We start from the raw sequence: 21,584 nt of genomic DNA, 5'->3' as shown, positions 1-21,584 counted from the left end.
TAAGAATTTTATCATGATTCCTAGTCAAAGAATTGAGGCAGTTATTCTTGAGCTAAGCACAGAGGACACTGTCATCAGAAGTGTCACAAGACGAAAGATGGTGTCAAAGATAAGGCACAGGAGTCAGACACAGCTTCAATGACTACTGCTGCCACAGATTTGTTTCATGACTAGGAGTGATTGGCGCCTCCTTGGTACTCCTGAGAGTACTGTTGGAACTCAGCTACTGGCTGAGTCAAAATCACAACAGGGTCCTTCTCCATAAACTGGAGCCATTAAGGAAGCGATTTATATCACAGAACATTACTCTCATCCAATCCAGTAATGCGATCACAAAATCACAGAATGGTGGGGGTTGGAAGTGCCTTCTAGAAATCATCTAGTCCAACCCCCCTGATAAAGCAGGGTCACCCAGAGCAGGTTGCCCAGCATTGCAATCTCCAGGTGCGTTTGGAATCTCTCCAAAGAAGGAGATGCCACAACCTCTCTGGGCAGACTAGTTCAGTTCTCTGTCACTCTCACATAAAATAAGTTTTTCTTTATGTGAGGAAGAATCATTTCTAATCAGCACTGCTTAGTGATTACAGCTCCTTCCAAAAAGATCCCTGTTAGAACTGTTTGAAGTATTTTTAACCCATCCCAGAGAAAATGCTTATTCTCTTACATCTCCCCACATTAAATGCCCTTGTTTTCAGAACAAACAATAATGCGGCTAAAGCTGACTAAATTTTCCAGTGCTAACCCTGGATCTCCAGTACAGGCACTGAAATCACATAGTACTCTGGCACAAGATTTTTTTTTTGAGGTTGAGAAATACAGGAGTAATGACTTTATCAACAGAATGAAGCAGATCAGATATGGGAATAAGATTGGTAACAAGAGATTGCCAGGTGAAAAAAATACCAACTTGTTGGATTCACTGAATTTGAAGCAGTTGGAGGTGAAAAGGAGCCATAATTCTATCACTCTGGACATCCTGGGGATTGTCACAGCTGCCAAGTAGCTGTAGGTCTTTTTTTTTCTGTCTCAGAAGATGTAACAGCAAAGACTGCCAAAGATTCAATGCACTGCTGTTGAAGGGTGCTGCCTTTTATGTTTTGTCATAAGAAACAGAAGCACAAAAATTAAGTCAAAGGCATATTAAATAGCAAAAATGTGATTCATTTTGCCCTTTAATAACTGCATCTTATCAGTCACAGTCTGGTGGACAAGATTAATGCTATTTCGGTACTTCTGCTGCCTTATGATATGTTCTGATTTCTCCTGATGATTTCTTAGTTCTGATAAAACTCATCTGATGATTTTGTTGTTCTATTCTGAACATTTTTGACCATCTAAGTACTACACTGTAAGTAGCGACTTAAAGAGACTTGCAAAACATCTGCAAAATCCCTTCAGATTAGGATCTGAATTCTTTCAGACTGTTGTACAGATAAGAAAACCAACAGGCAGAAGGAAAATTTCATTCTTTTATCCAAGTTTGGTACAATCAAAACATAAACAGCTGGTACAAAGGGTTTTCTGTGAAGCAGCCATGGCCAGATCAGACATCCAGCAAGACAAATAACAAAATAACATGCAAAAACACAGTGTTAAATAAAGAGTAATCTCATAGGCTCCTCATCAAACAAACACTTTGTTATAAACAATTCATCCATCAGAAAGCTGAATTCTTTCCCAAACCTGAAACATCTTGAACCCAGCAGAGCAGGGCAGGCAACTCAAAAAGGAGGCTGGCAAGAAGAACGTGCAGTCAGGCTTTGTATTTCTTCCCTGTTTTAGATGGATCTTATGTAAGGATGGAGCTGGAATCCTCTGCTGAAAGCGTTCCACAAGAATCTGAGGTACAAACTGGATCATTAGGAGAGAAAGAAAAGTGACAAAGGTTTTAAACTAAAGGCTTTGAGAAGAGCAAACACTGTTTTCTCCAAGCATCAAGAATTTACCACATTAGAGGAATCAAAGGTGATGCCATGAGGAATTAGTTTGAAGAAGGCAACGCTGTTAATGAAAATAGGGAGAAAATTCATCCATTTTTGGTTATCACTCTGAAGTCTTCAGTGCTTCCACGCATCAGACAGAAATAGCTGCTGACTTCTGTGAGTATTTCAGTGTATGCAGGAAGCAGTACCTGTGTGTCACAGCCTGTGGGAATGCAGAATGCCAAAGAGTTGTGGGGTCAGGAGAGCTGTGGGAATGGAGGGAAGAGAAGTGACAACAGGCAGATCCTTGTAATAACAGACCTTGGTTCTCACATGCAGCTGGCCACCTTATCTCAGAAGGGGTAGATAATGGACCTTCGCTAATGAGAATAACAAGACGTGTATGTATGCAGATGTGGTGGGTCATCCCATACTAATTATGCTAATGTGTAGGCATGTGCTCTACTGGCCGAGTATATATATATTTTGGGCTGTATGTAATAAAATGGGCTTCTGCATAATTCACATTGAATCATCTGGAGACCCTCGCATCTGGCCCAAAACCATATTGGTCTATGGGCTTGTTTACCGCAGCTCCCGCACCAAGCAGAGATAGCAGGCAGCGCGGCCTGCAACAGCAGCCCTCTAGATTCCTGAAACTAGGCCAGAAACTTGGCAAAAAGCTCCTGAATGAGCTCTTCCTAGACTTCTAAGTATGTTCATCACGTTGGCTCAGCACAGGCAGACCAACCTGGCAACTCCTGAAGGACTCAAGTTGAAGCTCACCTACTTCTAAGCCTGTTTAAGCTCTGACTCCCTACACAGATGATGGAAAATAAGGAATTCCTTCTTGATACACCATCTGTGAGAGTCTAAACCCTCTCTCTCATTCATCAACAAAGATAAAGATTGCATCATCCCTCCTTAATCAACAAAGATAAAGAAGATTGCATCATCTCTCCTTAATCTTGTTACTTCTGGGACTCAGACTAGGTGCTTGCCCAAAGCTCAGGGATGCAAATCAACAGACAACATCTTTGAAACTCCTGGACCTCACCCTGGCTGCACTGCCCCGGAAGCCTACATCTTATCTCAGCTACCCCCAAGGGAAAAAGTTTACGGGCATTCAGGGTGTGGACAGGTGTAGCCCGGGAGGGGGCGGAGGTCCTCTCCCCGGTGGCACCAGACCCCTGCGAATGCATGAGAATGCACAGGAAGATGCCCTGGGGGGCTGCAGCTGGGCACTGAGCAGAAAACTGTATAAAAAGGCAGGAGAAATGCCTGCCAAAGTGTGGCTTTCCCAGCAGAACACCAGTGGCTTTCCCAGCAGACCACCAGTGGCATTCCCACCAGACCAAGCGTGGCATTCCCAGCGGACCACCATTCCCACCGGACCACCGAGGGCAGACCATCACCAGACCACCACAGCTGCACACCACCTGAAGAACCTCTGACAAACTCCGCAGATCATCCCTGGGCCACGCACCCTCCTCTCTCTCCCCTTCATCTGCGACTGAGGGTAATACGATCACAGCCTTTTTCCCTTCCCTGCTCCTTCTTCTCTCCTCCATCGATTTCTTTATCTTTCTCTCTCCCGCTTCTCCCCTCTCTCACTCGGTTCTGATCTTTCTCTCTCCCCCTTCTCCCCTCTCTCCCTTCGTTTTGCCCAACCTTATCCTTTAATAAACAGTTTCATGGTGATATATGATCTCGTTTGCACCTTAATTTCACAACACGGAATCCATAAGAACTGGTCTTGCTCCTGTGGACGGAGATACTGTTAATCTCTGCTCCTCCGGACCTTGACATTTTTTGGCATCACGGACAGGATTCTGTGTAGTGAAAGTATCATCAGGAAACTGTTGCATTTCTGAGAACCCCAAAGTGTGCACGAGTGTGTCTGAGATGTACTCTGAGAGCAAGGTGAATGCTTGTGGAGCAGAGTGTGGGGATTTTTCAAATGTCTAAATGTGTCTGCGTTCCCGGGAAAGAATCAGAACAAGTACCCAGAAGAAAAAGAGGAGGGTAATTGTTATTGGTGATTCCCTTCTGCAGGGAACAGAGGGCCCCATATGCCGGCCAGACCCCTTCCACAGGGAGCTCTGCTGCCTCCCTGGAGCCCGGGTCAGGGATGTTACCAGGAGGCTGCCTACTGTAGTGCAGCCCTCTGATTACTATCCCTTATTAGTTATACAGGCAGGGAATGATGAGATTAATAACAGAGGGCTAAAAGCTATCAAAAGGGACTTTAAGACACTGGGGAAAGCAGTTGAGGGAGCAGGGGCACAGGTAATCTTTTCATCTATACCCTTAGTCACAGGCTGGAATACAGAGAAGAATAGGAAAGCATATTTGATGAACAAGTGGATCAGAGGTTGGTGCATCCAACATAACTTTGGATTCTTTGATATTGGGGAACTTCATCTTGCCACAGGTCTGCAATCAGCAGATAGGACACAACTATCACAGAAGGGGAGAAGGACCCTGGCACATAAGCTGGCTGGGCTTGTTGAGAGGGCTTTAAACTAGAATGGAAGGGGTAGGGGGTTAAACATGACAGCACCAGAGATAAATCAAAGGGAATTGAGGATGGTAGGCTAGAGCTAGGAGTAAAAGCAGCAGCCCAGCTGAAGTGCATGTACACTAATGCACGCAGTATGGGTAACAAACAAGAGGAGCTGGAAGCTCTGGTGCTGGAGGGAAATTATGATATTGTCGCCATCACTGAAACGTGGTGGGATAGCTCACATGATTGGTGTGCTGTAATCAATGGCTACAGACTCTTCAGGAGAGACAGGCAAGGGAGAAAGGGCGGGGGAGTGGCTCTGTATATTAGGGATGCTCTGGATATCGTGGAGGTAGAAATCAAAGATGATCAAGTTGAGTCATTATGGGTGAGACTTAAGGCGAAGGCCAACAAGGCTGATATCCTGGTTGGAGTCTGTTACAGACCACCCAACCAGGAAGAAGAGGTTGATTTATTACTCTTTAAGCAACTGGAGGCTGCCTCAAGATCACCTGCCCTTGTTCTGGTGGGCGACTTTAACCTATCAGACATCTGCTGGGACTTAAACACTGCAGAGAAGAAGCAGTCTAGAAGGTTTCTGCAATGTGTGGAAGACAACTTCCTATCCCAGCTGTTACGTGAGCCTACCAGGGGGGCAGCCCTGCTTGACCTGCTGCTCACAAATAGAGAGGGGCTGGTAGGGGATGTGGTGGTTGGAGGCTGCCTGGGGTCCAGTGACCATGAAATTATAGAGTTTTCAATACGTGGAGAAACCAGGAGGGGCATCAACAGAACCTCCACACTGGACTTCCGAAGGGCAGACTTCAGCCTATTTAAGGAACTAATTCAGAAAGTTCCTTGGGAAATAGCCCTTAGAAACAAAGGGGTCCAGGAAGGTTGGACCTACTTCAAGAAAGAACTCCTGCAGGCACAGGAGCAGGCAGTGCCACTGAGCCGGAAGATGAGCCGACGAGGGAGGCAGCCAGGCTGGATGGGCAGGGAGCTGCTGAAGGAATTAAAGATTAAAAAGAGAGTGTATCACCTTTGGAAAAGAGGGGAGGTGTCCCAGGAGAAGTTCAAGGAGGTTGCTAGGTCTTGTAGAGGAAAAATTAGAGAGGCAAAAGCCCACTTGGAGCTCAGGCTGGCCACGGCTGCCAAGGAAAATAAAAAGTGTTTCTTTAAATATATGAATGGCAAGAGAAGGGCCAAGGACAACCTCCAGTCCTTGTTAGATAGAGAGGGGAATAGAGTGACAAAGGATGAGGAAAAGGCAGAGGTGCTTAACACCTTCTTTGCCTCAATCTTCACTAGTGGGACAGGTTGTCTCCAGGACAGCTGGACTCCTGAAGCGGTGGATGGAGTCAGGGACCAGTACAGTCCCCCTCTAATCCATGAGGAAGCAGTAAGGGATCTGCTAAGTCACTTGGATCCTCACAAGTCCATGGGACCGGATGGGATCCACCCTAGGGTGCTGAGAGAGCTGGCAGCTGAGCTGGCCAAGCCACTCTCCATTATTTATCAGCAGTCCTGGCTCACTGGAGAGGTCCCTGAAGACTGGAAGCTGGCCAATGTGATTCCCATACACAAGAAGGGTCGTAAGGAGGAGCCAGAAAACTACAGACCTGTGAGCCTGACCTCAGTGCCAGGCAAGGTCATGGAACAGGTAATCTTGGGTGCCATCACAAAGCACCTACAGGATAGCCAAGGGATCAGGCCCAGCCAGCATGGGTTTAGGAAGGGCAGGTCCTGCCTCACCAACCTGATCTCCTTTTATGATCAGGTTACCCGCCTGGTGAATGTGGGGAAGGCTGTGGATGTAGTCTACTTGGACTTCAGCAAAGCCTTTGACACTGTCTGCCACAAGAAGCTCCTAGCCAAGCTGGCAGCTCATGGTTTGGACAGATTCACTCTGTGCTGGATCAAGAACTGGCTGGATGGCAGAGCTCAGAGAGTGGTGGTGAATGGTGCCACATCCAGTTGGCAGCCAGTCACAAGTGGTGTTCCCCAAGGATCAGTGCTGGGCCCAGTCCTGTTCAATATCTTTATTGATGATCTGGACGAGGGCATTGAGTCCAGCATCAGTAAGTTTGCAGATGACACCAAGCTAGGAGCAGGTGTTGATCTGGTGGAAGGTAGGAGAGCCCTGCAGAGGGACCTGGACAGGCTGGATGGGTGGGCAGAGGCCAATGGGATGAGATTTAACAAGGCCAAGTGCAGGGTTCTGCACTTCGGCCACAATAACCCCAAGCAGCACTATAGGCTGGGGACTGAGTGGCTGGAGAGCAGCCAGGAGGAAAGGGACCTGGGGGTACTGATAGATAGTAAGCTGAAGATGAGCCAGCAGTGTGCCCAGGTGGCCAAGAGAGCCAATGGCATCCTGGCCTGCATCAGGAACAGTGTGGCCAGTAGGACAAGGGAGGTTATTCTTCCCCTGTACTCAGCACTGGTCAGGCCACACCTTGAGTACTGTGTCCAGTTCTGGGCCCCTCAATTCAAGAAAGATGTTGAGGTACTGGAACATGTCCAGAGAAGGGCAACGAAGCTGGTGAGGGGCCTGGAACACAAATCCTATGAGGAGAGGTTGAGGGAACTGGGCCTGTTTAGCCTGGAGAAGAGGAGGCTCAGGGGTGATCTTATTACTGTCTACAACTACCTGAAGGGACATTGTAGCCAGGTGGGGGTTGGCCTCTTCTCCCAGGTAACCAGCAATAGAACAAGGGGACACAGTCTCAAGTTGTGCCAGGGTAGGTATAGGCTGGATGTTAGGAAGAAGTTTTTCACAGAGAGAGTGATTTCCCATTGGAATGGGCTGCCCAGGGAGGTGGTGGAGGCACCGTCCCTGGGGGTGTTCAAGAAAAGACTGGATGAGGCACTCAGTGACATGGTCTAGTTGACTGGCTAGGGCTGGGTGATAGGTTGGACTCGATGATCTTGGAGGTCTCTTCCAACCTGGTTGATTCTATGATTCTATGATTCTATGATTCTATGAATATTTTAGGGTACAAGTGTGATTTTACAGTGTGACCTTCCCGAGAATTCTTAGTACCCTGCGGTAAATAGGAAACTTGTGAATATTGTGTAAAGTGTGTCCTCTGGGAGAAAGAATTTCTCCGAGAAGTCTAGTAAACCAAAACGGAACAGTTTCCCTTTTGGTAAAGTGTGTCCTCCTGGGGAAAGGTTCCCAAGAAGTCTAGGAAACTAAACTGAGAAGTTTCTTTGTTGTAAAGCGTGTCCTCTCGGGGAAACAGTGTAACTGTCCTCTCCGAGAAGCTAGATATTGGTGTGATCTCCCTGGAGGAATTTATTGTGTGTTTTCCTAGGGAACAGTGTTTGTGAGTGAGCTTTCTTTGAGCGGTTTTTGTAGGGAAGATTTTCAGGTATAAGGTCTTTGTGTTGTTGTGACCTCCCCGTGAAGCTTTTACCTTAAAGGCAATGGCCACGGTGGAGAGGCTTTTGTGTCTGTTGGAAGCTCACGGAGCTCGCCTGTCTGTGGAAGGGCTGGATTGGGCCCGTGAGAACTGGAGTAACTTTCAGAGTGTGACGGACCGGATTGTGGCCCTGCAGAAGGAGGCACGGGCCAAGTCGGGAAAGGGCAAAGCTTTCATCTGTGCAGTTTTGGGTGCGTGTTTCGCCGCTTCGAGAGATGAAAAGCAAAGCCAAAACGGACGAGAGAATAAAATCATTTCCTCCTTGCAGGACCTGGTAGATTCCGTGCAAGGGCATATTGTAACTTTAAAGGACGAAGTGGCAGATCTTAAGGATAGATTAAAAACAGAGCAGAAGTGGCAAAATTGGTTTTTGAAGGAGGAACTGCAGGCAGAGTCAAAGCAGGCAGAGCCTGCCTCCATATACCTGCTGCTCGCATGCGGCCTCTCATTAAAACCACAGTATCACAGTATTATTAGGATTGGAAGAGACCTCACAGATCATCAAGTCCAACCCTTTACCACAGAGCTCAAGGCTAGACCATGGCACCAAGTGCCACGTCCAATCTTGCCTTGAACAGCCCCAGAGACGGCGACGCCACCACCTCCCCAGGCAGCCCATTCCAGTGTCCAATGACTCTCTCAGTGAAGAACTTTCTCCTCACCTTGAGCCTAAATCTCCCCTGGCATAGCTTGAGGCTGTGTCCTCTCATTCTGGTGCTGGCCACCTGAGAGAAGAGAGCAACCTCCCCCTGGCCACAACCACCCCTCAGGTAGTTGTAGACAGCAATAAGGTCACCCCTGAGCCTCCTCTTCTTCAGGCTAAACAATCCCAGCTCCCTCAGCCTCTCCTCGTAGGGCTTGTGCTCAAGGCCTCTCACCAGCCTTGTTGCCCTTCTCTGGACACGCTCAATCATCTCAATGTCCCTCCTAAACTGTGGGGCCCAGAACTGGACACAGTACTCAAGGTGTGGTCTAACCAGTGCAGAGTACAGGGGCAGAATGACCTCCCTGCTCCTGCTAACCACACCATTCCTGATGCTGGCCAGTATGCCATTGGCTCTCTTGGCCACCTGGGCACACTGCTGGCTCATGTTCAGGCGAGTATCAATCAGCACCCCCAGATCCCTCTCTGTTTGGCTGCTCTCCAGACACTCCGACCCCAGCTTGTATCTCTGCATGGGGTTGTTGTGGCCAAAGTGCAGCACCCTGCACTTGGAGCTATTGAATGCCATCCCATTGGACTCTGCACATCTGTCCAGGCGGTCAAGGTCCCGCTGCAAAGCCCTTCTGCCCTCCAACCCCGTCACATCTGCCCCCAGCTTGGTGTCATCTGCAAACTTGCTGATGACTGACTCCATGCCCTCATCCAGGTCACCTATGAAGATGTTAAAGAGGATTGGGCCCAGCACTGATCCCTGAGGGACACCACTAGTGACTGGCCGCCAGCTGGATGTGGCACCATTCACCACCACTCTCTGGGTCCGGCCCTCCAGCCAGTTCCTAACCCAGCACAGAGTGTTGCCATCCAAGCCATGGGCTGACAGCTTAGCCAGCAGTTTGCTGTGGGGGACAGTGTCAGAGGCCTTGCTGAAGTCCAGATAGACCACATCCACAGGCCTCCCCACATCCACCAAGCGGGTCACCTGATCACAGAAGGAGATCAGGTTAGAAAGGCAGGATCTGCCCTTCCTAAACCCATGCTGGCTGGACCTGAACTCTTTGCCATCCCTCAGGTGCGCTGTTATCACCCCCAAGATACCCTGCTCCATCAGTTTCCCTGGCACTGAGGTCAGGCTGACTGGTCTATGTGGGAAGCTTTCTCCTGCAACGACTTATGGAATGTAAACATCAGGCCCTGTGATGGGAAGTGTCCTTGGAGCCTCACAGGCTCCCAGGGGCCTAGGCTGAGAACTATGAGCAACCCACGCACAGCTGTCAGGGGGTGGAAACTGCTGGCCCCTGGGGCGGACACAGGCCCAGGGGGTTGACCCTGGCCAGCCCCCCTGGGTGGTACTCACAGGTTGTTTACCACAGGTAACCTATCTCTGCCTTACACTTAACTTGGGGCCAATCTGTACTGTCCACTTGTGCCAGCCCCAGGCTGGCTGGAAACACCTCCTCTGAGCACTATATAAGACACTGCACTACCCTAATAAATCGTACTGATGCACAGATGCCTAGAAGCTGCTGTCTCGAGTCGTCAGTACCCCGATCTCGCCTCTAGCCAGCCTCCGTACCCCAACAGGTCTATAGTTCCCAGGCTCCTCCATCCGACCCTTCTTGTGGATGGGGACCACGTTGGCCATTTTCCAGTCTCCTGGGACCTTTCCGGTGAGCCAGGACTGCTGGAAAATGATGGAGAGCGGCTTGGCCAACTCAGCTGCCAGCTCTCTCAGCACCCTTGGGATGGATCCCATCTGGTCCCATGGACTTGTGGGTGTCCAGATGGCTCAGCAAGTCCTGAACTAATTCTTCATGAATTTCCAGGGGAACACAGCGCTCCCCGACCCCATCCCCCAGTTCAAGAGGCCACTTGCCTCCTCCTCCCTCCTTGCTGTTGAAAACTGAGGTGAAGAAGGCATTCAGGACCTCAGCCTTTTCTTCGTCATCAGTTATAGTGTTCCCCTCCTGGTCTAGTAAGGAGTGGAGGCTCTTCATGCCCTTCTTTTTAGCATTGATAAATTTATAAAAGTGCTTTTTGTTATCTTTCACAGAAGTGGCCAGCCTAAGTTCTAGCTGGGCCTTAGCCTCTCTAATTTTTCTCCTGCATAATCTGGCTATCTCCTTAAACATGTCAGGAGAAGCCTTCCCCTCCTTCCAGAGGTGATACACCCTCTTTTCCCCCCAATTCCTTCAGGAGCTGTTTGTTCATCCAGGCTGGTCGCCTCCCCCGCTGGCTCATCTTTCGGCACATGGGAACTGCCAGTTCCTCTGCCTCCACAAGCTCCTGTTTAAAGTAGGTCCAACCATCCTGGACCCCCTCGTTTTTAAGGACTGCTGCCCAGGGGACTTTGGAAATAAGTTTCTTAAGCAAATTGAAGTTTGCCCTCAGAAAGTCCAAGGTGTGGGTTTTGTTGTAGTGCCTCCCTTAGCTCCCTGCATATCAAACTCCACTATCTCGTGATCACTACACCCCAGGCAGCCTCCCACTGTCACATCTCCTACCAGTCCTTCTCTGTTGGAGAGCAGCAGGTTAATCTGAGCTTGACCCCTAGTAGGCTCTCTTAACAGGTGGGTCATGAAGCTGTCCTCCATGCACTCTAGAAATCTCCTGGACTGTCTCCTCTCTGCTGAATTAAGTTCCCAGCAGATGTCTGGCAGGTTAAAGTCACCCACAAGGACAAGATCTGAAGATCTTGAGACAGCCTCCAACTGTTTGTAAAATATCTCATCTGTTTCCTCCTCCTGGTTGGGTGGTCTATAACAGACTCCAACCAGGATGTCAGATTTATTAGTCCTCCCTCTGATTTTAACCCACAAGCTCTCAACCCCTTCATCCCTCACCTCGAGCTCAGTGGCAAGGAGTGACTCAATATACAGGGCCACCCCTCCTCCTCTTCTCCCTTGCCTATCTCTCCTGAAGAGGTTATATCCCCCCAGTATAGCAGCCCAGTCATGCCTGTCATCCCACCAAGTTTCTGAAATGGCAACTATATCATAGTCACCCTGGTGGACCAGGACTTCTAGTTCCTCCTGCTTGTTACCCAAGCTGCGTGCATTGGTGTAAATGCACTTCAGCCGGGCTCTCGATTCCCCAATTGTCCCTAGTTTCCTTCCCACTCTCTCCTTCTCAGAGAGAGTAATTGCCTCACCCACCCCCTTCATATCTAGTTTAAAGCCCGCCTAATGAGCCCTGCCAACTCCAGTGCCAGGACTCTCCTGCCCCTCTTAGATAACTGAACCCCAAATGCTGTATGACGATGGGGATGGCACCCCTGCCATCACAACCTTTTCTTCCACTGAGCTGGCCAAACTGCGTGAAGATTTTACACGTTCGGCTGGAGAGTCTGAGGTGGAATATGTATGGCGTGTTTCTAAAACGGGAGGAGATCAAATTAGATTGACTGAGGCTGAAGCTGCAGGCTATTGGGGTGCCAATGTTTTCCTAACTACAGGAAATAGGAGTGGTCCCTGGAGCCTTACTCAGTGAGCAGCTTTCTGGGCTGGGGGCTTTGATTCAAAGGAGAGAGGAGAGCCTCTAGTTCTGAGGGGAGGCATGAATCAGATCATGGAAAATGTGTAGAAGGCAGCTTGTTTGCAAATGGTCTATGATCGAGAACTGAAACATCATTTTGAATCGCCCCTTTCTCTCTTGGTGGACCCAAAGCGAATGACCCTTCTGGTGAGGGGACTTCCTGACTCCCTTAAGATGAAAGGCATTCAGCTTCAAAATGAAATAGCTGACACCCCACTTACCTCCCGAATACAAGCTGCTCTGAGGGAGAGTTTAACACCTGGGAGGAGCCAGCCTCATTCGAGACAATGGACGTGGGAAGAGGTGGCCAGAGAGCTATTAGATTATGCCAGGCAGTATGGGATGCCTGAGGAAGTTCATAAGCCTGAGCCTAGAGGCTTGAGGCATGTGAAAATTAATCACCCACTTCCAAGTGCAGACCCCCGGAGCCAGATGCTTCGAATCCCCAAGCGACACTCGACTGGGGGAAGGGAGCATCTGAATACTATGCAATATTGGTGGGGGGTAGGCCGAAAGAAAGGTATCCCAAAAGAAGTGATTGATGGGTTATTCACGACGCCGTTAGAAATGGTTGGGAAGCACTGGCCTGAGCCCACCCTCGATAAGAGGACAGGTGTGCCTCATAGGAACTGAGAGCTTCACCCCTCAGTGGTGAGTGGGGGAGGTGAAGCCTAGAGATCTGTGAGCTCACCAATCAATTGTAAAGTTGTACAGGGCTTGGGACGTGGATTTTTTTGTGCTTAGCCTGGCTTTAAGCTGAAACAATCAAAGGCGCTTACAGGCCCATTCAAAGCAATTAAGCCAACTCTGTTAAGAGCTTCACCTGGGGGGGCACAGGGAGCTTCTCCTGTGGGGTGGGGGGGTGCCTTGCACTGATACCTTATCAGTATCTGAGGGAGTTGACTAAAGATTCCTTGAGATATTGTCAGAAGGATTTGTTTTGTTACCATACTAATGACTTCTCATGTTTTGCAGGCTACAAGTCTCCCAGCAGCATCACTACGCCAGAGGACTGCACTTTCCTCACAGCCTGGCAGCTTCATCATGTGAGAAATATATAGAATCATATGTTTGATCCGATCAATTCGTGGCAAGAGGTCACAGACAAGGAGGAAAGGGGGGGGTTGAATGAAACTGCATTCCTGCTTGCACCACCATCTCAATAAGCTTAAAGATAAGAGTAATTAGATTGGCGAAGGAGGGAGGCATGTGGAAGAGATAGTCTTTTGCATATTTAAATGGAAATGCATTCCTCCTGGTGCCACCTTTCCTGTATGAGCAAATAGAAGAACCAGGACTTTGAAGTTCATGAGGAAGACACTTAAGCAAGACCCCTTACTTCATCAAACATTACCAGAGGGACCACCGGATAAAAGGAGGCCTGTGTGGAAGAGACATCTCACATTCCTAAGAACTGATAAAGAAAACCCAACCTTTTCTTAGAACTTAGTAAATATGTAATAGAATAGGGTATAAAAAGAGAAAGCTGAAGGCAAAGGGTGTGCGTTGGGGTAGATAAGAGTCTCTCCTCGCACCCAGGCCTGTACATTGCTTGATTCCTGCAACTTTATTAAAGCCTTAACTTGCATGAACGCCAGTTTGTGCCTGTTATTTATGACAAATTGGGAGCTCGTCCGGGATATCACCAGACTCTGGGGGTTCACCTAGGGAGGGGCGCCCCACCTTTTTTGGTGGCTCCCTGGGGAGACCTATACGGGGCTGGTGATATCCTGAACTCTGCCGGAATCAACCAATACATTTTTTTGAGCTCCCTGATGAGGCTGCAGCCGCTTTTATAGACCCTTAATTCTGTGCGCACAGACCCGAGCGAAGACGACAGAGTCGTGAGTATTGCGGAAACCGTTCGGTTGGGTGGGATTCGACTGCCTGGTGTGAAAGAGTGTGTTTGAGACGGAGTCTGACTCCGAAGCGAGTGCGGAGGTCCGATAAGCCGCGGTTCCAAACTCCCGCGAGGGATTTGGCCGGTAAAGGATTCAAAGCGATTCCTATAGGATTCGTGGGTGGGTTAAAGGAGGGTCGTTTAGCCCCCTGCAAGACACTCTTTAGGCAGTCATGAAAGATGGGTCAAGTTGAGGACCCAAGACCCTAACAGAGGGTGCAAAACAAAATTACCAGATTAATGATTAAATATTGGAATGATAGGGGCCCCAGAAAAGCAAAAACAAAAATGAAATTAGTCCATTATTGTATGAGAATATGGCCAAAGGAGCCAGTACGGCCACATGTTCAGTGGTCTATGTTTGAGTTTTTAGAGGACTGGGTTTGTCAAACCCTGGTAGAATGTGTGAGAAACAGGAAAACGTTTAGCCCGGAGGAGGGTAAATATGCTGAGCTTTGGGAACTATAAGCAGAAAGAAAAGTTACAGAGCTGTATGCTCGGAAGACGAGGGAGGAACGGGAGCCCTTAGGCTGGAACTCACTGCCCGTTCCAGCCTCTCCCTTGCTGCTGCCGCCGCTCTAGCCCCACCCCGGCCCCGCCGCTGCCGCTTGTCTCTCTCTCTCGTCGAGTTCCTTTTTTTCCCGGCGGCTCCAGTCCCAGTGCCGTCTAATGTTACAAGGGAGAATGTTGGGGCTGGCCTGTACCCACTAAGGGTTCAGGGGGCAGAACGTTATTGGATGATCCCTGAGGGGTGGCTGAGAGACTAGATGGAAAGGCTGAAAAAGAGTTTAATAGATCTCAATCCAGTGGCAAAACGGCCGGAGAGGGATCAGAGGAATTCCTTAGAGAAGCCCAGAAGTTATCTGTCCACAGGGGCGCAGAAAAATAGAGAGCAAGAGCTAAAGATCCTTGTAACAGCAGTGAGGGAGGGTTGGACAGTACAAACTACAACTAAAGAATTAAAAAGGATGGGGCCCAAGGGGCCTCTGGAAAATCAGAATTCAAGAGAAAGAACCTCCTGTGTGTCATTGTTGCAATAAGAAGGGACATATCCAGCAATATCGCTGCAAAAGGACACAGGATGAGAAATTATTCAAGGAAGACTAGGGGAGTCAGGGTCTGTATCTTTTGGGGACCTCACCATCTACTGAGCCCTTGATAAAATTATTAATAGGTTCCATAAGGAGGAAGAGGAGTTTTTTAGTGGACACAGGAGCTAAAGGAGAACCATTTAAAGTATCGGTTTTAAAGGAAGTAGAAATGGAAGCAGAAGATAAAATTTGTCTAAATGATTTGTTATTATTACTGGAGGCAGAGCATAACCTACAAAGGAACTATCTCCCTCCAGAATTTCAGTGGGACAGGGATTAACCTTCTGGGTTTGTTCACTAAAGAAGGGATCAAAGGATCCCTTTGCATTTGAATGAGAAGATCCATAGATAGGGAGAAGAAAACAGTTAAGGTGGACGGCATTACCCCAGGGATTTACAGAATCCCCTAACCTATTTGGTCAAACATTGGAGAAGGTATTAGAACAGCTGGTGTTTCCAGAAGAGATAAAATTGTTACAGTATAGCAGGAAAAACTGAAGAGGCAGTCCGAGAAGCCACCGTACAGACTCTATTTTTTTAATTTTTTTTTTTTTTTGAGCAAAAGGACTTAAGGTGTCAAAAACAGAAGTTACAATTCGTGGAATAAGAAGTAAAGTATTTAGTGCATTGGTTGAGCAAAGGGGAAAGAAACAAGACCCTGAAAGAACATCTGGGATCTTGGGGTTTAAGACTCCAGAAAATAAGAAGAAGTCAGGCAGTTATTGGGACTCCTTGGATATTGTAGACAATGGGCAGAAGGATATTGCAAAAGGGTAAAATACTTATTAGTTATAGTAGGTCACCTAACCTAATGGGTGGAAGCTTACCCAGTGAGCAGAGCAACTGCACATATTGTGGTAAAGGTATTATTGGAAAATACAATACCAAGATATGGGGAAGTGGAACATACTGATTCAGATCAAGGGACACATTTTATCTCAAAATTAATTAGGAAAACCAAAACTGAGAAGTTTCTTTGTTGTAAAATGTGTCCTCATGGGGAAAAGTGTGACTGCCCTCTCCAAGAAGCCAGATCTTGGTGGGATCTCCCTGGAGGAATTTATTGTGCGGTTTTTTTTCCCAGGGAACAGTGTTTGTGAGTGAGCTTTCCTTGAGCGGTTTTTGTAGGGAAGATTTTGAGGTATAAGGTCTTTTGTGTTCTTGTGACCTCCCCGTGGAGCTCTTACCTTAAAGGCAATGGCCACGGTGGAGAGGTTTTTGTGTCTGTTGGAAGCTCATGGAGCTCGCCCATCTGTGGAAGGGCTGGGCCCGTGAGAACTGGAGTAACTTTCAGAGTGTGGCGGAGCGGATTGTGGCCCTGCAGAAGGAGGCACGGCCAAGTCGGGAAAGGGCAAAGCTTTCATCTGTGCAGTTTTGGGTGCGTGTTTCGCCGCTTCGAGAGATGAAAAGCAAAGCCAAAACGGACGAGAGAATAAAATCATTTCCTCCTTGCAGGAGCTGGTAGATTCCCTTCAAGGGCATATAGTAACTTTAAAGGACTGTCCTGGAGTCCTGTACCCCTAAATTCCTCTCCTGCCCGGACTTCGAGGGAAAGGGGAAAAGCCGCCTGGTTTCCCCCCCCCTCGCCTGCCCTGCAGCCGAGAAGGGGGCGGCGACTGCCCCGTGAGTTCCCGCGCTGGAGCCAGGCTGGGATTGGCCGTGCGCTTTCACGCCTAAAGTGTGGTAACTCTGCCCTTTGTCTAGCCAAGGTTATAAATATTGGGGGTCTTCCCGCCTTTGGGGGTTCCCGCTTTGGATTTTGCCCGTGTTGGACGTATGTCTCTGCCTGAGTTCGTTCACTCCCTTGTACCTGGACTGCAGAGAGACTAAGGACTTGCTTTGGTGTTAGGCACACACCTTTGTCTGCCTAACGACCCTTAACGACCCTTAACGACTCCTGCAGCCGCTGGAGGAGGAAGACAGACCGCACGAGCCAGCCTGAGTGAGTTATTTGGCTTAGCTTAATTTAGTAAGAAACCGCTATTAATTAATAGCTGAGTCCTTTTCCAAAAACTGACTTCCAAATATATATAGTCAGATTATTAATGGTATCCTTGTAGATTTCTCATGCAACTTAACCTGTTTATCAAACGAAATTAATCTTTGTATATATAGTTGTGGGGGCGGGTTTGTAAAATAAAAAAAATATCTATTTTTGATAAATTTTCGACTCGGCCACGAATTATTTCTGCCCTCCGCAACATTATGGCGCAGTGTATGCAGGGTAGTTCAATCATAGAATTTCTACAAGAAAAGGGATGCCTAATCACAGGTCTTGATTTAATTTGGGCTCAGCAAAATTGTAAAAATCCGGAGAAAATCCTGGGAAAATTAGCTGAGCGCTCAGACCCTGTGATTACAGAGTCTCCAACGGAGCATTTCTCTGTTGTTCTGGGGTCAGTCGTGACCCAGACTCTGGCCGAATTTGAAAATTATGAAAAAAGAATTCAGGCCTTGGAAAAGGATTTATTAGCAGAAAAAGCTAAGAGCCAAAGTATCTGGGAAAGCATGCTGGCGCAGACAAAGAGCCTGACCGCGGCACTGACTGCCCAGATGAAAGAAAGGCTTGTAACGCCTGCAGACACTACCTCTTCGGTCTCCGTGTCTGAATTTGAATGGAGTGATTCGCGGGAATCGGGGAGAAAGGCAGAGAATGCCCCGAGGGGCTCTTCGGGGGAGAGGAGTTCCTCGAAACCAGGCACAAAATACTCTGCAAGAGACTCAGAGAATTCCTCTGCACATGCCTCTGCGCGGCAGAAAGCCTCAAAGCCACGCAGAAAGCGCAGGTCCCGACCGGACTTCCCCGTAGCTAGCGGAGAAGAGAGCTCCGGTGAGGAGGGCGCCGCGGTGCAGAGGCACGTGTTGCCTGTGATTAGGACTGAGTCCGTGAAGGGCAGGAAAGGAGCTGCAGGGACCTCCGTGATCAAAAAGCAGTTCACAGACGCACAGCTCAGTGACTTACAAGTCAAATACGCGAGAGATCCTGGGGACTCAGTCGCTGACTATGTGTATCGAGTGTCCCGAGCCGGTGGGGACCGGGTCCTTCTAGACTCGCAGGAAGCTGCTGGAGACTGGGGGGACAATGTGTTCCTGACACGTGAACCCGAGGGGACACACATCCTCACCGCTCGGATAGCCTACTGGGCAAGCAGTGTCCGCCCAGCCTACCGGGGGGAGCCGACGGAACTACGGGTCACCAGCTCCTCTGAGCTCATCACTGCTCTCCGCAGACTTGCCTGTGTCCAGGCTATCTATGATAAGGGACATTACGATTGCCCGTTTTATGCCCCTGTGGACCCGGAGAGACTGCACCCTATTATGAAGGGTTTGCCAGCAACTCTGCAAATCCAACTAATGAAGAATGTTGAGAAAATTGAACGTGTGATTGCAGAGAATTCAGAGGACGGTGCTACAGAACACGTAATGACTTGGGCTGAACTGTTAACTGACTTGAATGCCCACGGGCTGCAGTTTGGGTTTGGGTCTCCTGAAGGAAAAGGGGCTGGGGAGAGACAGTCTCGTGCTTCTCCCCCAGAAAATCCCAGGACTCTGCGCAGGCAGGTCCGGCCAGTGCAGGACTGCCCCCCCAGGGGGACCGGTCCTTCAGGCTTCTCCCCGAGGGGAAGGGGCAGAGACCCACAGAGTGACTGGAGACCCAGAGGAAAGAACAGTTGGTATCTACAAGCCCTGACTTTAGGGGTACCAAAAACTGTTTTAAGGCAGCTGGCAGACTGGCAGCTGAAGGATCTAGTGCGGTGCCTTCAGAAATCGGCTGCAAAATCCAGAGGCAGCCGCGCCAGGGCCAGCAGCAGCGGCACGCCCAGCGGTGGCTCCCAGAGCGGCTCGCCCAGAAGTGGCAGCCCCCCCGCTGGGAACTGCAGCTCGTCCCCAGACAGAAAGGTTAACCCTTTCTCGTCTCCCACACGGGAGGCAAAACACTGAATTACCGTAATAGTGGCTCGGCAGCTTTTAATGGTCAGCAGTCACGGGGAGAGCTACAGAAGCCCCCAGAATAAAGACCTGCTGCCTAGGTGAGCCACGTGGTCACCGACCACCTGCCCCAGTACAAAAGGCCACCGGATCAGTGCACGGTGGATCGTCCCAAATTATTAATTGTCAAGCCTGGCCTTTATAGGCCGAGGCAGGTTTTATCTCCTTACAGGTTAAGGCCGAGGCAGAGGACCAGTTCCTGACCACCTGACCAGCACCTGGGAAGGGGAGAGCCAGCTACACGAGAGATGGAGTCATATCACCGGGGTGGCCAGTGGATGATGGCATCCGGACCCACGGACTGTGACCTCCAGCCATGGACTCAGAGCATCTAAGGCTCTGCCATGAACTTGGTTGCTCTACCAGGAACAGAGCAATCTTCAAATTTACTGTGTAGCTTTATTAATACTGTTTGAGCTATTGTTAAGCCTTGTTAAGTATTGTTAAATATTGTTGGGGCGATTAATGTATTACCTATTGTTAATGTTGGAAAAGGCTAAGCCATATATATATATTAATAGGTTCCTAAATTGAAGGGGGATCACCTCTCACTCAAGTTCTAGACAAAGATGCTCATTACCACCGGGGTGGGATGTCCTGGAGTCCTGTACCCCTAAATTCCTCTCCTGCCCGGACTTCGGGGGAAAGGGGAAAAGCCGCCTGGTTTCCCCCCCCCTCGCCTGCCCTGCAGCCGAGAAGGGGGCGGCGACTGCCCCGTGAGTTCCCGCGCTGGAGCCAGGCTGGGATTGGCCGTGCGCTTTCGCGCCTAAAGTGTGGTAACTCTGCCCTTTGTCTAGCCAAGGTTATAAATATTGGGGGTCTTCCCGCCTTTGGGGGTTCCCGCTTTGGATTTTGCCCGTGTTGGACGTATGTCTCTGCCTGAGTTCGTTCACTCCCTTGTACCTGGACTGCAGAGAGACTAAGGACTTGCTTTGGTGTTAGGCACACACCTTTGTCTGCCTAACGACCCTTAACGACCCTTAACGACTCCTGCAGCCGCTGGAGGAGGAAGACAGACCGCACGAGCCAGCCTGAGTGAGTTATTTGGCTTAGCTTAATTTAGTAAGAAACCGCTATTAATTAATAGCTGAGTCCTTTTCCAAAAACTGACTTCCAAATATATATAGTCAGATTATTAATGGTATCCTTGTAGATTTCTCATGCAACTTAACCTGTTTATCAAACGAAATTAATCTTTGTATATATAGTTGTGGGGGCGGGTTTGTAAAATAAAAAAAATATCTATTTTTGATAAATTTTCGACTCGGCCACGAATTATTTCTGCCCTCCGCAACAAGGACGAAGTGGCAGATTTTAAGGATAGATTAAAAACAGAGCAGAAGTGGCAAAATTGTTTTTTGAAGAAGGAAGAACGGCAGGCAGAGCCTGCCTCCATATACCCTCAGGCAGAGCTGGCAGCAGCAGAGGAAGCTGCGGCTCACATGCGTCCTCTCATTAAAACCGAGATGCTGTATGGTAAGGATGGCACCCCTGCCATCACAACCAAAGAGATACCCTTTTCTTCCACTGAGCTGGCCAAACTGCGTGAAGATTTTACACGTTCTGCTGGGGAGTCTGAGGTGGAATATGTATGGCGTGTTTCTAAAACTGGAGGTGATCAAATTAGGTTGACAGAGGCTGAAGCTACAGGCTATTGGGGTGCTAATGTGTTCCTAACTACGGGAAATAGGAGTGGTCCCTGGAGCCTTACTCAGCGAGCAACTTTCTGGGCTGGGGGCTTCGATTCAAAAGAGAGAGGAGAGCCTCTAGTTCTGAGGGGAGGCATGAATCAGATAAAGGAAAATGTGCAGAAGCAGCTTGTTTGCAAATGATCTATGATCGAGAACTGGAACATCATTTTGAATCACCACTTTCTCTCTTGGTGGACCCAAAGCGAATGACTCCTTTGGTCGGGGGCTTCCTGACTCCCTTAAGATGAAAGGCATCCAGCTTCAAAAGGAGATAGCTGACACCCCACCTACCTCCCGAATACAAGCTGCTCTGAGGGAGAACTTAACACCTGGGAGGAGGCAGCCTGATTGCAGACAATGGACGTGGGAGGAGGTGGCCAGAGAGCTATTAGATTATGCCAGGCAGTATGGGGTGCCTGAGGAAGTACATAAGCCTGAGCCTAGAGGCTTGAGGCAGGTGAAAATTAATCGCCCACCTCCGAGTCCAGACCCCCGGAGCCAGATGCTTCGAATCCCCAGGCGACACTCGACTGGGGGAAGGGAGCATCTGAATACTAGACAGTATTGGTGATGGGTAGGCCGAAGGAAAGGGATCCCAAAAGAAGTGATTGACGGGTTATTCACGAGGCAGTTAGAAATGGTTGTGAAGCACTGGCCTAAGCCCACCCTCGATAAGAGGACAGGTGTGCCTCATAGGAACTGAGGCTTCACCCTTCTGTGGTGAGTGGGGGGGGGTGAAGCATAGAGATCTGTGAGCTCACCAGTCAATTCTGAAATTGTACCGGGTTTGGGAGGTGGATTCGGGTTTGTGCTTAGCTTGGCTTAAGCTGAAACGATCAAAAGCACTTACAGGCCCATTCA

General features: G+C 49.0%; 1 protein-coding gene across 1 annotated transcript; it reads left to right on the top strand.

The window, feature by feature from the left end:
* Positions 1-7,860: 7,860 nt before the first annotated feature.
* Positions 7,861-21,294, top strand: LOC135192871 (uncharacterized). The gene is given in 5 exon segments (XM_064176247.1): positions 7,861-8,315; positions 13,873-14,068; positions 20,331-20,844; positions 20,847-20,939; positions 20,942-21,294. Coding segments are annotated over 5 exon segments (1,611 nt in total).
* Positions 21,295-21,584: the final 290 nt, after the last annotated feature.

The sequence above is a fragment of the Pogoniulus pusillus genome, chromosome W, assembly GCF_015220805.1.
Source record: "Pogoniulus pusillus isolate bPogPus1 chromosome W, bPogPus1.pri, whole genome shotgun sequence".
NCBI classification, from domain to species: Eukaryota; Metazoa; Chordata; class Aves; order Piciformes; family Lybiidae; genus Pogoniulus; species Pogoniulus pusillus.
The sequence above is the reverse complement of the archived record's forward strand: the minus strand, read 5'-3'. Positions and strand labels throughout refer to the sequence as shown.